This window comes from Furipterus horrens, unplaced genomic scaffold (assembly GCF_987537825.1).
Source record: "Furipterus horrens unplaced genomic scaffold, mFurHor1.1.pri manual_scaffold_5, whole genome shotgun sequence".
NCBI lineage: Eukaryota > Metazoa > Chordata > Mammalia > Chiroptera > Furipteridae > Furipterus > Furipterus horrens.
In genome coordinates this window covers 166,840,624-166,854,670 of record NW_028327175.1, presented here as the reverse complement: position 1 = coordinate 166,854,670, position 14,047 = coordinate 166,840,624, and the positions used below count along the sequence as shown (strand labels likewise).

Below are 14,047 nucleotides of genomic sequence, written 5' to 3'. Positions count from 1 at the left end.
TGCCAAGCAGTCCCACACTCCTGAAGGTCTGTGAGCACAGAGCACACAGGAATTTGAAAGCCAGGTGACTACCAGAGGTTCTTACAGGGGTGGAGCCTGAACCAGGGCCTCAGTCTGTCTTCCCTCTGTCCTAGGCATGGCTGGAGAAAACCCTCAGAGGCTCGGCCTTTGGTTCTTCATTTTTTGGAAACCATGTGACAACTATTCTTCTTTAACACTGTTTCTTTCCAAAAATAAAATAGTTTATTAATGAGCTCCCATTTTGTGGTACTTTCTGATTACTTTCTGTAGAAACCAAGTCTCCTCAGCCACACAACTTTGTAAGTCTTACATAATCCTGGGTGGAAGCATGGCTTCAGAAACCTAAGCCTGTTGGAAGTGGTGGTTCAAGTAGTTTTATCAGTAACAGTGACATTATTCATGCATTTACAATTTGGTAGCTTTCTATGGAGAAGCTCTATCAACTTAATTAAAAACAAAACCAAAAGTCTTGCTGGCATTGTCTAGCCCAGTGATTTTTCAGTGTGTCATAGAATTTTAGTAATTAGTTTATGCATGCCATGAGATGAAAAAGGTTGAAAACCACTGGTCTAGACCATCAAACGAGAGTATGAAAATGATTTGAATAATATTTTAAGATAAAAAATTGTAGCCAATTTTTTCCCTATCAGATGCCTTTGAAGTATCTTCTTATAGATATTTAAAGGGAATTTTGTCCAAATAGTACATATCTAAAATAACAAATTTAAACTGATTTTATATCCATATTAAAAAAATAGTATCTTAAAAGGATAAAGTTTTCATCATATGATGGTTTAAAACATTGGTTCTCCAAATATGGTTCTTGAACCAGCAGTATCACCATCACCTGATATACAAATTCTCAGGCTCCCCTAGACTTCCAGAATCAGAATCTCTGGGGTGGATTCAGCATCTGTGTTTTAACAGGCCCTATAGGTAATTTGGATGCACACTCAAATTTGAAAATCACTATTAGATAGGGCATAATTATCTTGAAAGCCTTTTGATGCTATGTACCTCATTTTGGAAACTGTCATCCTATGTTTTGCAAGAATGAAAACTAGAGTTTAGTTCTATGAAGTAGGGGCATTCTTCTACAGCTTTGTATTCCTTACCAGCTAACCCTGAGTCCATAGTGGACACTCAACAGTGCCATGGAATGAATGAATGAATAAAGGAATGAATATGGAATGGTGTAGGGAGTTTATAGGAATGAATTCTTGTGCATAAAGACCTTTTAATGGAGTGGATGAGGCAGGGAATCTGTGACCAGGCTGGGGCTTTGATGAAATGCATGGATAGATTATGACAACAAAGCCCCTAAACCCTGGGAAGGTGATGGTTCTCCCCCACCTAGAAATTAAAAATCCGGAAAACCCATAGAAAAGGTTTAAGGACATCACCCCATTTCTGATTTCTCCTTGATAACTATGTTGGAGCTCTTAAAAATAAGAAATGAAAAGTTCTTCTTACCTTTTCTGGCCCCTACCCTGCTGAGGTGTTAATCATGTGCCAGGTCTGCCTGTCAGAGATGCTAAAGTATGAAGCTGGCCTGAACAGCAGACATGCTCTCTTCATCTTTGTGAATGACCTTGAAAAGTCAAGTGGCATTCCATAAACAGTCCTCTTTCCTCCTCTTTTGTTTCCAAAGTAAGTGTGAGGCTTACAGAGGCAGGAAACTTGTGTTCCTTGATCATCCTCACCCCCTGAACCCCAGCATGTGCCCATGAAAGTGGAGCTTTCTAGTTTTCTGACCGTTGGTCTCCAGTAAGCCAGGACTCCTGCTACCCTGTGGGGCATCATCAGCATCTGATCCTCACTGGGCCACAGGGAGATCTGTGAGATGTCTCAGGAGTGGGTGACAGCTGGGGCTGTGGTCCAGCCTCTCTTAATTAGCAGTGATACATTGCTGGTCCCACCAACCCACTGAGGGACTATAGCCAAGTTATTCCTGTACCTTGGCCTTGAGGTTTAGACTTGTAGACTAAATGCCCTGTGTATATTCCATTATCTTCTGGAGGAAATTGTTTTGTGTTTTTAAAGTGGTTACAAGCCAAGGGCATACTCTTTTTTAATTTATTTTTTATATTTTTTAATGCGGTAAAGTGTACAATCTTTTAAAACTCCCAGTCATGTCTGGGACTTGAGCCACAGTTGCCAAAAGACAAAGTAGATTCTGGCTGCAGTTGGAATCCCTGATCCCTACGATATACATACTCACTTTGTGGATCAGTAATAGATGAACACGGGAGTGGGAGGGGAAGGTGGAGACCCATGTAAAGTCTCTGGCTAAGTGGAGATAGGTTCTGGAAACTAAAAAAAGAAATTCTAGCTAACGAAGGGATGAGATCCAATATCACAGAGGGGCAAGAGGCACTTATATGTAATATAACTTTCTCGGAGGTACCCACTACCTTTCAAAAAAGGAAAAGATAATAGTGTCCCTCTAAGAAGGTGATTATGTTTGAGGTTTGAAAAGGAAATATACTGCTGGGTTCTACTTGCAGTTCTCAAAATTTTTTTTCCATTTTTTAAATCATGATAAAATATACATAATATTTACTATTTTAGCCATTTGTAAGTGTGCAATTGTATAACCGTCACCACTATGCATTTCTAGACCTTTTTCACCAACCCAAACAGAAACTCTTTACACATCAAACAGTACCACCCCCTACCCACCACCCCCCAGCAGCCACCATTCTGCTTTCTATGTTTATGAATTTGACAATCTAGGTGCCTCATGTAAGTGGAATCATATAACATCTGTCCCTTTGTCTGGCTTATTTCACTTAGCATAATATCTCAAGGTTCATGCGTGTTGGAGCACTTGTGAGAATTTCCTTCCTTTTTAAGGCTGAATAATATTCCACTGGATATATATGCACTGCATTTTGTTTACTCTGCTGTGAATGGCCAGTTGTGCTGCTTCCACTTTTTGGCTGTTGTGAATAAAGCTGTTATGAGTTTGGGTGTACACGTATCTCTTTGAATCCCTGCTTTCAATTCCATCCTTTGCCTTTCATATACTATAAAAACTGCCAGAATATGAGAAGCAGGACAATTTAGTCCTTAGTGACAGTAAGTGGCTGCTGGCAACCTGACAGTGCTGTAGAGGTTTTCTCATCCTGCAAACTTAATTAAATTAAACATCCCGTTGGCCAACCCTATGTGCATTTAAGCCAGACAATTTTTTCCAAAAGCTCATTAGCTGCAAACTTGGGAGCTCTAGTAGCAGATGGAACTTTTTCCCTTAGATTTTCAGTAATTAGACAAGAAAGGCCTTTCAAACTTTAGACCACAAATGGAAGATTTTATCTTACTTGCCAGTGCATCCGTTTTAATGCCTTTGGTGAAAATATACAGAAATCAACCTTTTCAGTTTTATGATGCAATGATGCAAGATTTCAGTGCCATTAAACCTTGACTTGCAGGAGGGACACTGGGTTTAGGGAAATTTTTCTGATTTAATGTTACAATTGCTTTCCATTTTTTCAGTTTCTTATTTCAGATATAATAAATTGAGGCCCTGAAGGAATACATTTAATTCTCCTATATTTTTAGGCTGTGCAAAATGAGATGAGCATAGTCATAAAGTCCAGGGTGTTAGACAGGTCACACTCCTGTGACAATTAGGAAACCCTGTCCTGCACAAGTTCACACAGCTCGTGCCCTAGAGTTGTGTCAACATGTGCCACCCAGAGGGCCCCTGATGTATGCTGTAGATTCCTCTATGGGAAACATTAAAAATAAGACTTCAGATCCTCTATATCTATCTTTATTAGTCACATTCTCCTCTTCCCTTTTCCAAAAAACCATTATTGTGCTTAATTTTGTCTGTGTTCCAGCAAATGTATGATTTATAGTAATCTTACTCTTTGTAACTTACACTCAGAATGAGCCCTATTATTTTCTGGGGCTTCCTTCTTATCTATAATAATTTTGAAATTACCTAATTTGATAAAATATAGTGATACATTGCTGGGAATGTAGTTGGTTAATAAATATGGATAGAGAGCCACATTTGTGATTAGTGGAGTATTATTATATTATATCTGTATCCCTTGCTGCCAGTCTGTGATTGTATACGTGTGTGTATATATATGTGTGTGTGTGTATATATATACACACACGCACCCACACACACACACACACACCCACACACACACCCACATATATATATATATATATATATATATATATATATATATATATATTCATGCATTATTTATATATTTGCTCACCCCCTCAAGACATGTGCTTTACTCTGTTTCCACAGATTCCTGGTCCTGATCCCAATCTAAATTCTCAGCTTCTCCACCTAATACATCTGATGTCTGTCACCTTAATTGAACCTGTTTTCCCTAGAGAGGCAGTTTCCCTCACTTCTCTCTGTGGAAGCTGCTGTTTCTTCATATTCCAGGGGCCATTGGCCACTCTAGCCCTCCATTGCCCCTGCCGTCCTGGTGAGATGCCTTAGTCTTGTGGTTCCTGCCATCTACAGAATCCTCACTCTGTACATTCTCCGGATGCTGCCATCTGTCTATCTACATCCACCCCACTGTTCAGGATGGCTTCTGTCCTTGACTCTTTCTGCTCTCAGCCTCAGCTCCAGCCATCACCTTAAGTCTGAGTCTTCTCTCTAGCCCCCGAGTGTCCCAGATCCTTGACCTTCTCAACCTCGATGCACTGTAGCCAGGTAGTCCTCAGATCCAGCCATCATGTGAAACTACTCCTTTCCTTTGACTGAGGTTTTAAACTTCAAATTCTCCCGCCCTGAGGATCCATATCCTTCCAGCTCTCTTCTGCTTTCACTGCTTCCAGTCTCCAAACTCATTCTTCAGTCTTTTCTCCAAATACTCATTCAACAAATATGGAGATACTGCTAGCTCTGAGAATTTAGTGATGAGTAAAAAAGGACATGTACCTTGTCTTCAGAGAACACAGAGGATAGAGGAATTAATCAAATGACTGCTCAATGAAATACTATAAAGTTTCTGCTGTGCTAAGTGCTGTAAAAGTACTGACTGTGCTTATAGGGGACTTTCCTGAATTAGGTGGGTGAGGAAGTGGCAGTAGAGTTGAAATCTGAAGAATGAATAGTCCCTGAGGGGAGGTAAGTCTTCTAGGAGGAGGGAGATGCTTGTGCAAAGGCCCTGTGGTAGTGTTTTTTTTTTTTTTTTTTTTTTTTTTTGATGCAGGGCACATGGTGCATAAGAACTGAAAGGTCCATTGACTAGGGTCTAGAGAGGGATAATGTAAGATAAAGCCATAGGGGAAGAAAAGGGCCAGCTTTTCAGGGTTTTGTATGCTCTACCAAGGGTTTATTTTTTCATACCAGACGCCATGGAAGTCATTTGAAGCAATTGAAGGGGGCTCTCTCCAGTTTATTTCTGTTTATTTCTTGTGTCCTAAAAATCCAGTTCAGTCCACACTAACTAGTATTGCATTTTATACTGTCCTACTTTAAGAGGCACCAGATTTAAATGCCTACAGATTCATAGGCGTTTTACCTAGGCTTCCTTATATAGTTTCACTCTTATCTGGAAGTCTCATGTATTTCATTTTAATGCTAAATTCTAAATATTAACTACTGAAAACATGCTTTATTTTTCCTTTATTTCATCTTGAGTACATCTATACTTAAAATGTTATTTGGAGTCTTGGTTTCCAGTGAATCCATTTATAGCATTTTTGTGTAAGCACTTGCAAAAGTCAAATGAAATGTGCCAGAATGTTAGGTTGGAAACTTAGAACACTTTTGGATATTTAACTGGCACTGTCAAAATATTGATTTTATACTTTACAAATCATTTGTTATTTATGATGACAAAAATACCCTTTTTTGGTAGCAATGTTATACCTGCTGTTGAGAACCATGAAGGGTTTAGGGATGAGAAAAACATATTACTATACTTGCCAGTTTGAGAAGAAGAAAATCCTTCCCTTTTTCCCTTAAGAAACCACTGAGACTCAGAGTATGAGCTTTTGGGGTAAAACCTACAGAAATGTAGGCTTTTCAGGGAATCACAGAGGCAGGAGGCAATGGGGCTGGGTCAGACCCCCACTCATGTTTCTGTCGCCATGACAGAGCTGAGGCACAGACCTAGGAGAGAGGTGGTTGTGTGGGGGGAGTAATTGATTGCCTTCTGGACACATAAATGAATCTGAGTGTCCATGGGGTTTCTACCTGTGATTTTATGACAGCAACAAGCCTCTTGGACACAAGTTAGTGACACATTATTTAAAGAGGAAATTAATTTATACTGAATTATAAGTGTGTGCAAATGGCATACAGTTGGCATAAAAGAAGGCTATCTTTTTAAGCCAAATTTTTTTAGTTCTTTTGTTGTATGCAAGGTCTGCACTTGATAGCCATCTGATCCAATCTCACCATTTCACAGAGTGGGAGACTGAGTCCTAGAGACAGTAAATGATGTGCTCAAGAGCATAGTGCTTATTGGGCAGAGCTGAGATTCAAACCCATCAGGCATCCTGACCGGAGTCTTGTGCTCCCTCTGTTACGTGTCGGTCCTAAGATACACCTGGTGTCTGTTTCGCCCCAGAACAGCTGGTGGACCTGGGCTGTCAGGAACTCTTCTGTGCTCTCCCTTGGTTTTCCCTTCTCCCTTTCCTTTTATACTCTGGGAGTTTGCAATGGTGGTGGTGCTACTTCTCTGTCCCCTCCTTCCTTAGACATCCCAGAAGTGTCTGTTTATATGTGCATGTAGTCTTTACTAAATTCACAAGGGACCCCTGAATAATTTAAACTTCTGGATTCCATGCTTGTGAAGGCAAAGATCAAGCTTGAGTTAGCTATTTTTAGCTATTTTAGTTTTCTATTTCCTTCTCTTTCCCTCTAGGCCTGTGCAGAGGAGGCCAATAAATGTTGAAATTGTTAAATTCACCACACCAAACATTATAATTTGTATGTTGGATTAATGTTGTCTCCCATAAACAAAATGTCATCAGATTGTTTTGCCTTGGGAGCTCTCTCTCATGTCTATTTTTTTTAATACAGTGAATTTTATTCTATGTAAATTACCCCTCAATAAAAATGCCATGTGCCTTCGGGATCATGCATAGGAAGCTGTCCATGTTCTGAGGGGTTGCAGCTGCCAGTAGTCGGCTAGGCCACAATCAAACATGCAGAATCATTAATTTGGGTCATTTGTTCTGCTGTGAGCTGAGCAGAATGTGTAAAACCTGCTCAGGAGAGAATTAATTCATCTCCCTCTCTGTACTTTTTAGAATACTACTCCTAGCACGAATCTCAAAGACTGCAGGCCTCATGTATATATTCTAATGGGCTAATTGCTAAGGAGACATTTGTAAATTCATCTCTGACTTGAGCAGAGTGATTTTCCTTAATGGCTTTAATTCAGTGACTCCCATTCTTGGCCACATATCATATTCACTGGAGGGGCTTGTTCAAAGTAAGAGATGTCCAGCTTCTCTCTCTTCCCAAGCTCAAGATTTTCTGGTCTCAGGGCAGATGAGGGTGTCTGTTTTTCAAGGAAAGCTCTTGAGGTTATTATATCTGGTGGTAGTCACCTTTGTGAGACCCTGCTGTAAATTCATGTCTGAAGGTCCATGTAGCCTCATGTTTATTGAAAGCATTTGAGCCCAAACCTGACAACTTGAAATCAGGTTCTACATGGACAACATCTCTGAAGAGTCAACTTTCCTGATTCATTCACCTCCATATTCTGATCCCTGAATTTCTCCTTTCTTTAAAGAGCTCCAGTGGCCCAAGGGCGGACATTCTGTGCTTTGCCATGCTGTTTCCCACTTTTATGCACTTTCTGAGATATATGGAAAATCCTCAGAGCCTACTGAATTTCCATCCTGAAGACAACTGTGATATATTCTCTCTTTACTCTCCAGTTGTCATCCATCTACTGGCGTCAGGTGTTAGAGGCAGGCATTCTTTCAGTACACTGTGTGTGCGTGTTCTTGGCATTCTTCTGCGAAAATATGTCACGTATGATCTTGGAGTTTTGAAAATAGATGACTCACAGGCATCATTGTTTTAGTGATGTTTATCCAATCAGTTTTGTTTTTAGGAATCTGGAACTCTGTAAATATCACTTAGTACTGTGTATCACCACACAGCCTATGTGTGTTTTCAGTAAACCGAAGAATATGGCAAAGTAGCCAAGGTGAGCTCAGACTGAAAAGTTAGAAAGGCTTCACAGGCTGTTATGAAGGTTACCAGAAGGTGTACCCTGACAGAGCATGCTCACATTATCCCTTTGGTCAGACTATGTTCTCAAGCTCTTGTTTGCAGAAGGTTCTTTGTAAAGTACTTGGTCATTCATTGTAAGGGGTACTCTGTGACTCAGCTGCTAGAGGGCGTTTTCCTGTCTCAGGTATTCTGCTTTTCTTGGCCTCATCTTATTAGGTCCTTGGGACCTCAGTGTCCCTTATCCCTGGGACCATAGAAGCACATGGATGGATGCCCCATGGCTGTCCTCTGCTGAAGGGCTATGAGAGAAGACACAACATGTAGAAAGAAGGGACACTCTGAGGAGGATATCGAGACAAGAGCCCCTACTCCTGCCCTTCCTACTCCTCCATTCAGGTGTGTTCCGCCAAATCAATAGCCTATGTATGGACCATACTGATATCACACAATTGAGCACTGATTAGATAATAGCATAGGATTCATCTAGGTGAGGATTACTCTACAAAGAAGTATAATATATTTTACGACTCCAAGTGGACTTTTTTCTTTTCTTTTTTTCCCTAGGGCTTTATGCATAGCAGATGTGAAATAAATACATAGATGATTATTTGGGGGTGCTCTATAACATAACTCTTGCCATTTTGGCTAAAGTATAATCATTTTGTAAAGTGAAACTAATTTTTTTATTAGAGGAGAGAGAGAGAGAGAGAGAGAGAGCAAAAGAGAGAGAGAACACATCCTTTGCTAGGCCTGCAGAAGATGCATCTTTGCTGGATTCCTGTTTTCCTGGCCAAATCCAAAGGGTTGACTCATTTTCTGCGGCACTTGGATCCAGGATGACAATGTAATCAAGTCTGACACGATTAAGAGGCATTTAGCAAGTTTAAAAATCATATGCACAGTTGTTTCAATATGGAGAAACAGATTCTCTGCCCATCAATCATTTCATGCCTGGAGGCAGGTGGGTGGGTGGGAGAATTTGGGCACCCTGCACTTCTTGTGAGAAAACCTTCCAGCTGAACACTGGGACCCAAGCAGAGGCCCATGCAGCAGAATCTTCAATTCCTGGAGATTTGGAGGTATCTGCCTCCTGGATGTCTTCCCTCCCTTGCCTTACCAGAGACATGCTGATATTTGAGTTTGTATCTTAAGAGGATAGCAGGATTCCTTCCCTCCTGTCACTGACTGATTTGCTTACGTAAGTAAGCTGCACTTTATTTCCTGTCATGGGGACCGTCAGGGGCAATGGGAGAAATTAGTATCAGCTACTTTGACCACTCAAGGCTGGCAAATCATCGCCATTGCAGGAAAGCATAGATTTTGAGCTCATTTCAGAATGATGTAGATGACATTTGCAAGACTTCTTTCCTTTTTCCACCCTTTCCCTTTTTTCCTCTTCTCTCTCCATACATTCTCCCCTCCCCCTTGCCTTTTCCCTCCTTTCCTTTCCAGCTTTTAATGAAATAAGCCTGTGTCCCCAGCTTGACTGAAAAGTTCAGCATCCACACACGCATACACACATGCACACATGCACACAGCCACATTGACAGAGATTAGTCTTGAATCAGCTGTTTATGAATGAAGAAGAGTCCTTCCCCTCTGTTCTGGCCACACCCCTTCCCTTTGCAGCATTTTGGGAATGAGGTCAGAGCCAGGATTTCACTGTGTCTCAGAAATAGCAGCACAGATCAGAATTAATCTTAAGCTATTTGTTTTACTACCTCATTCAGATAATAAAGGGAAATGCAGATGACAGTTTATTTGTGTGTGTGTGTGTGTGTGTGTGTGTGTGTGTGTTGTTTGTGTGCATAACTTTGCAAAGAATGAGTAAACGAATGAATGAATGTGAGTGAGGGGAGAGACCGGAAGTGAGCTGCCTGAGGTTTTGCATTGGGGTTCATGGTAATTACTGACAGGCTGCAGGAGTTTCCTTGTATTCATGTGAGACATGTTTTAGTTTTTAAAACAAAATGGAAGCATTCTCTCTAAGGAGAATTTATCAGGTGCTATGGAACGACTCATTCCTTTTTGTGTCCAGTTGTTTTGCCTGTCAGTTGTTAATGAGCAGCTCACCATCCCTCCCTGGTAGTTCCATGGAGTTTTGTAGTGTTTTAAATGAATGTGCAGATTTCATTTTCTGTCAGCCACTGCGGTGCACATGCAAGTACAGATATATGTGAGTGATACCCCCCTCCACACACACATGCATGCACACAGCTTGATTTTTACGTAGTCTTTACATAAATTGGAATTTATCTCTATCCACCAGCCAGTGCCAGAGGGATAGTCATAGTTACTCTGAAGAGACAGACACTTCTAACCCCTTTAAACCTTCAGTCCCCTTAGGGTATTTGCAGGTCTGAAAGCTATTTGTTGTCCCCTGGCATTGTATGTGGTGGGGGTTTACTTTTTGTTCTCAAGGTTAATAATCATTGACTCTTCGTATCTGTTTTATTTTTGAATATGTGAAAGATTAAAAAAACAAATTAGAATGTTGAATGAATGGAAAGATGTCAGTATCAGCCCAGTCTGCTACATATTCATTTGATAGAGTTTAGTGTGACAGGTATCCTCTAAAGGAGACGCCCAGCTGTCTTTTCTATCAAAGGCGATTACTTTTGAGTGAAGAGTGTAAAGAAGAATGAGGATTGCCATATAGCTGGTCTCATATATTTACTTATTTGGTGTTCTTCACCTAAATGGTTTCCACAATAGTTAGAACTGTCCCCCACCACCATCCCCTTCCCTCCCAAACACAGATGTTTGTACAAGTAGCAAACTTGTGCCTTTTCTCCCTCTCACGTCTTATTATGAGTTTATTGAAATAAATACAACTTGAGATCAACATTATAAGATCATACCTATCTAAAAGGATTTACTACTTTGCCCAGGTGAACTGTTTGTTAGGTGCTGAAAAAACAAAGCTATAGCTAGATGTTCCTGACTTCTAGAAATCAGGGGAAGAGAGAAGATATGCTTGGTCCTATAAATAATATGACCTTTTAAAAAACTATTGAATTTATTGGGGTGACATTGGTTAATAGAATTATATGGGTTTCAGGGGTACAGCTCTATAATACATCATCTGTATATTGTATTGTGTTCACTATGCAAAGTCAAGTCTAAAGTCATGCTTTTCAATTGGTATTTCTGTATAGAAACAGAAAGTGAATTATTGGTTGTCTAGGGCTGAGGTAGGAACAGGGATTACCTGTTGAAGGGCCTAGGGGATCTTACTGACAAGATAAAAATGTTCTGAAACTATAGTATGGTGGTAGTTGCAGAACTTGGTAAAATTATTCAAAGTCATTGATTGAATTGTACACTTAAAGTGGATGAATTTTATGGCATGTAAATTATACCTCATTAAAGCTGTTAAAAGTTGATATTCTTGTATTTGAGTGGTCTTGGGGTCTAGGTTGCATATAATATGAACAATTGTATCACTTCAAATTTGTACCTGCTCTTTTCCCACTAAAGTGTATTAACTTCAGTTGCGAAGAAGCTTCACCCTGAGATAACAGGGTCAGATAAACACCCCAACCCTTAGCATGCAAGGGTCTGCCCCGACCCCAGTTGGCCAGAAGCGAGGTTGCTGCCCACTGTAAGGTAATGAGCCAACATCAGGGAGCAAGTGGATGATTTCCAGGCAGGCCCCAGAAAGCAATTGGCACCATGTTTCCAAGCTGCAGCTACATGTGTCATAAAATTAAAAAATAAACATCCCAGTGTTGTTCAGCCCTTAAGTGATGGCATTTTTCTCTTGTTTTGCAGGTTGTCTTAGTCTTTGCTCTCAGCATTGGTGCACTTGTAATATACTTCATAGACTCGTCAAAGTGAGTATTCAAATTCATTGTCCTGCCCTCTTTTTCTAACACAATCATGAGCCTTTACATCAATCAATGATTTACTTTAACACCAACCTTTGCAAGAGCCTCCTGAGTGTGGAAGACCTTTAAAGGAGGGCAGGGCTTTGTGCTGAGTTTCTGAATGGGAAAGCAAGCTCTCACAAGGAAGGATTCTGCTGGCTGTAAGAGGGAGGGAAGGGTATCTGAATTCAAGCTGTTTTTCTGGGTGTTCTTTATTTTTAAATAGCTGTTTCCTCATGAAGTATTTGCACTGAAGATGTCAAGAGGTTAAGAGAGTTTTGATGTGCATTTGCAACCTCTGGGAAATTATAGAATCCATCTGGTGAGGGTTTGAGCCATTCTTGCCCAGGTGCTGGGGTTCTTTCCTTTTTAGGGTTTCCAATGTTTTAATCTTATTTGAGGTCAGTTAGAAAGTGTCATGCTGTCCTGCCAACCAAATATTCAGCTGAAGCATTGCCTGGAGGTGCTTCTTGACTTGGGAGGGTAAGGAGATGGGACAGAGGAGTTCATGATGACTCCCAGAGGTGGAGGACCACGGCCGTCTGAGAATTTCTAGAGTGGACACTCATGCAGGTGTTCAGGTACCAGCAGGATGGACTCTTTTTTCGGGGTGAGCCTGGGGTGGGGTCTGTGTGACAGATGGTAAAGGCTTTGTAGGAGGCAGAAGAAGTCACTGAGCGGAGCTTCCAGGTGTGGCCAGTTCTTCCCTGGTTCCTGCAGGCATCACCCCTGGGTGCGTCATTTGTTGCGCCTGTTCTATTGAAGTCTTGAAGCTGACAGCATCTGGGAAATGGGAACTGTGCTGGTCTGACAGGCCTTTCTGTAGTGACATGAACTTGACACTGGACAGTGGCCTTGAGCTCTTGGTCTGCATTTTTCTCTGAGAGTGTTTCTTACTCCTTGAACTCTATCCCTGGTGTGGTGGAATACCCAGGAAATGTGCTCGGTGTTCCTGTGGGCACAGACCCTAATGTGTCTGAATTCTGAGCTTGCTTTCTTTTCCTGTGGCTCAGGACGGTAATACTTTCATACATGCTGAAACTCTGAATTTCTCAGAGGCATCTGGTCACCAGCCAGAGGATTTTGTACATTTGGATGCCAAAGCCAAAATGTCCTGTTAGGGAAGATAAAGAAAATATCAGCTCCAATCACCTGTCTCTGGGACTCAGCAACACCTGAGACTCTCAGGTGCTTCAGTCCATCCCCCCACACACAAGGTTGGGCTGCCCTCACCCATCTCAGGTGGAGGGTCCTTTAAAAGTTCTCCAGGAGATGAGATTCCATGCCCTTCTCCATCAGCTCTTCATGGCCAAGAAAGAGAAGAAGAGCTTTTTCAGTTCAGAAAACTCCAAGTGGTATGTCATTGAAGGTAAGCCCATTCTAAATATCTATACTTAATAATTCTGATCCTATTTGAATTGAAACTAAAGATCTCCTAAACCCTTGGTCTTCTTTCTCCAATCTCTCCCAGGTATGAGGAGTGTTCTCACATCTCTGGGGGTGCAAGCCTGCCAATTTCCATGCCAGGGCTCAGGACATGAGTTTGGTCAAGTGGTCTGTATGCCCCAGACTGAGAAAACCCTTACATTGAGGTGAGTGTGGCTCTCAGTTGGAAGGAGAGATGCCTTGGCACCTTCCTTCCTTTGGCTCCTTCTCTGCTCCTTTGTATTTCTCAGTTAAAATAAAATGCTCTCATTGGATGGGTCTGAATTGTGTCCTTTTTTACAGTGTCTGCTGTAAGGCAGTCTTTCACACTTAGATCATGGTGGACTTCCACAGGACTTCCTTGGATCCTGCACTCCTGCAGTGCCCTTTGGATTTTGCGCTGATTCTGCTGAGCCTTGGGGAGGCTGTCACTGGAGGTCCTCTCTGGTTTGGGTTCTTTTGTAGACTTGCAGCAAGTTTACTCCAGGGATGCACCTTCCATTCTCTTCTCAGCTTTTCCCAGCAAAACTGCAAGTAGTCTGAG

General features: G+C 41.3%; 1 protein-coding gene across 14 annotated transcripts in view; it reads left to right on the top strand.

Moving 5' to 3' along the window:
• KCNMA1 (potassium calcium-activated channel subfamily M alpha 1) overlaps positions 1-14,047 on the top strand; it is a 725,195-nt gene that overhangs the window by 339,604 nt on the left and 371,544 nt on the right. For all 14 annotated transcript variants that reach the window (XM_090278265.1, XM_090278262.1, XM_090278261.1 and 11 more), the window contains exon 3: positions 11,984-12,045. In XM_090278265.1, the coding sequence (XP_090134391.1) occupies positions 11,984-12,045 (62 nt within the window). The remainder of the gene's footprint in view (positions 1-11,983; positions 12,046-14,047) is intronic.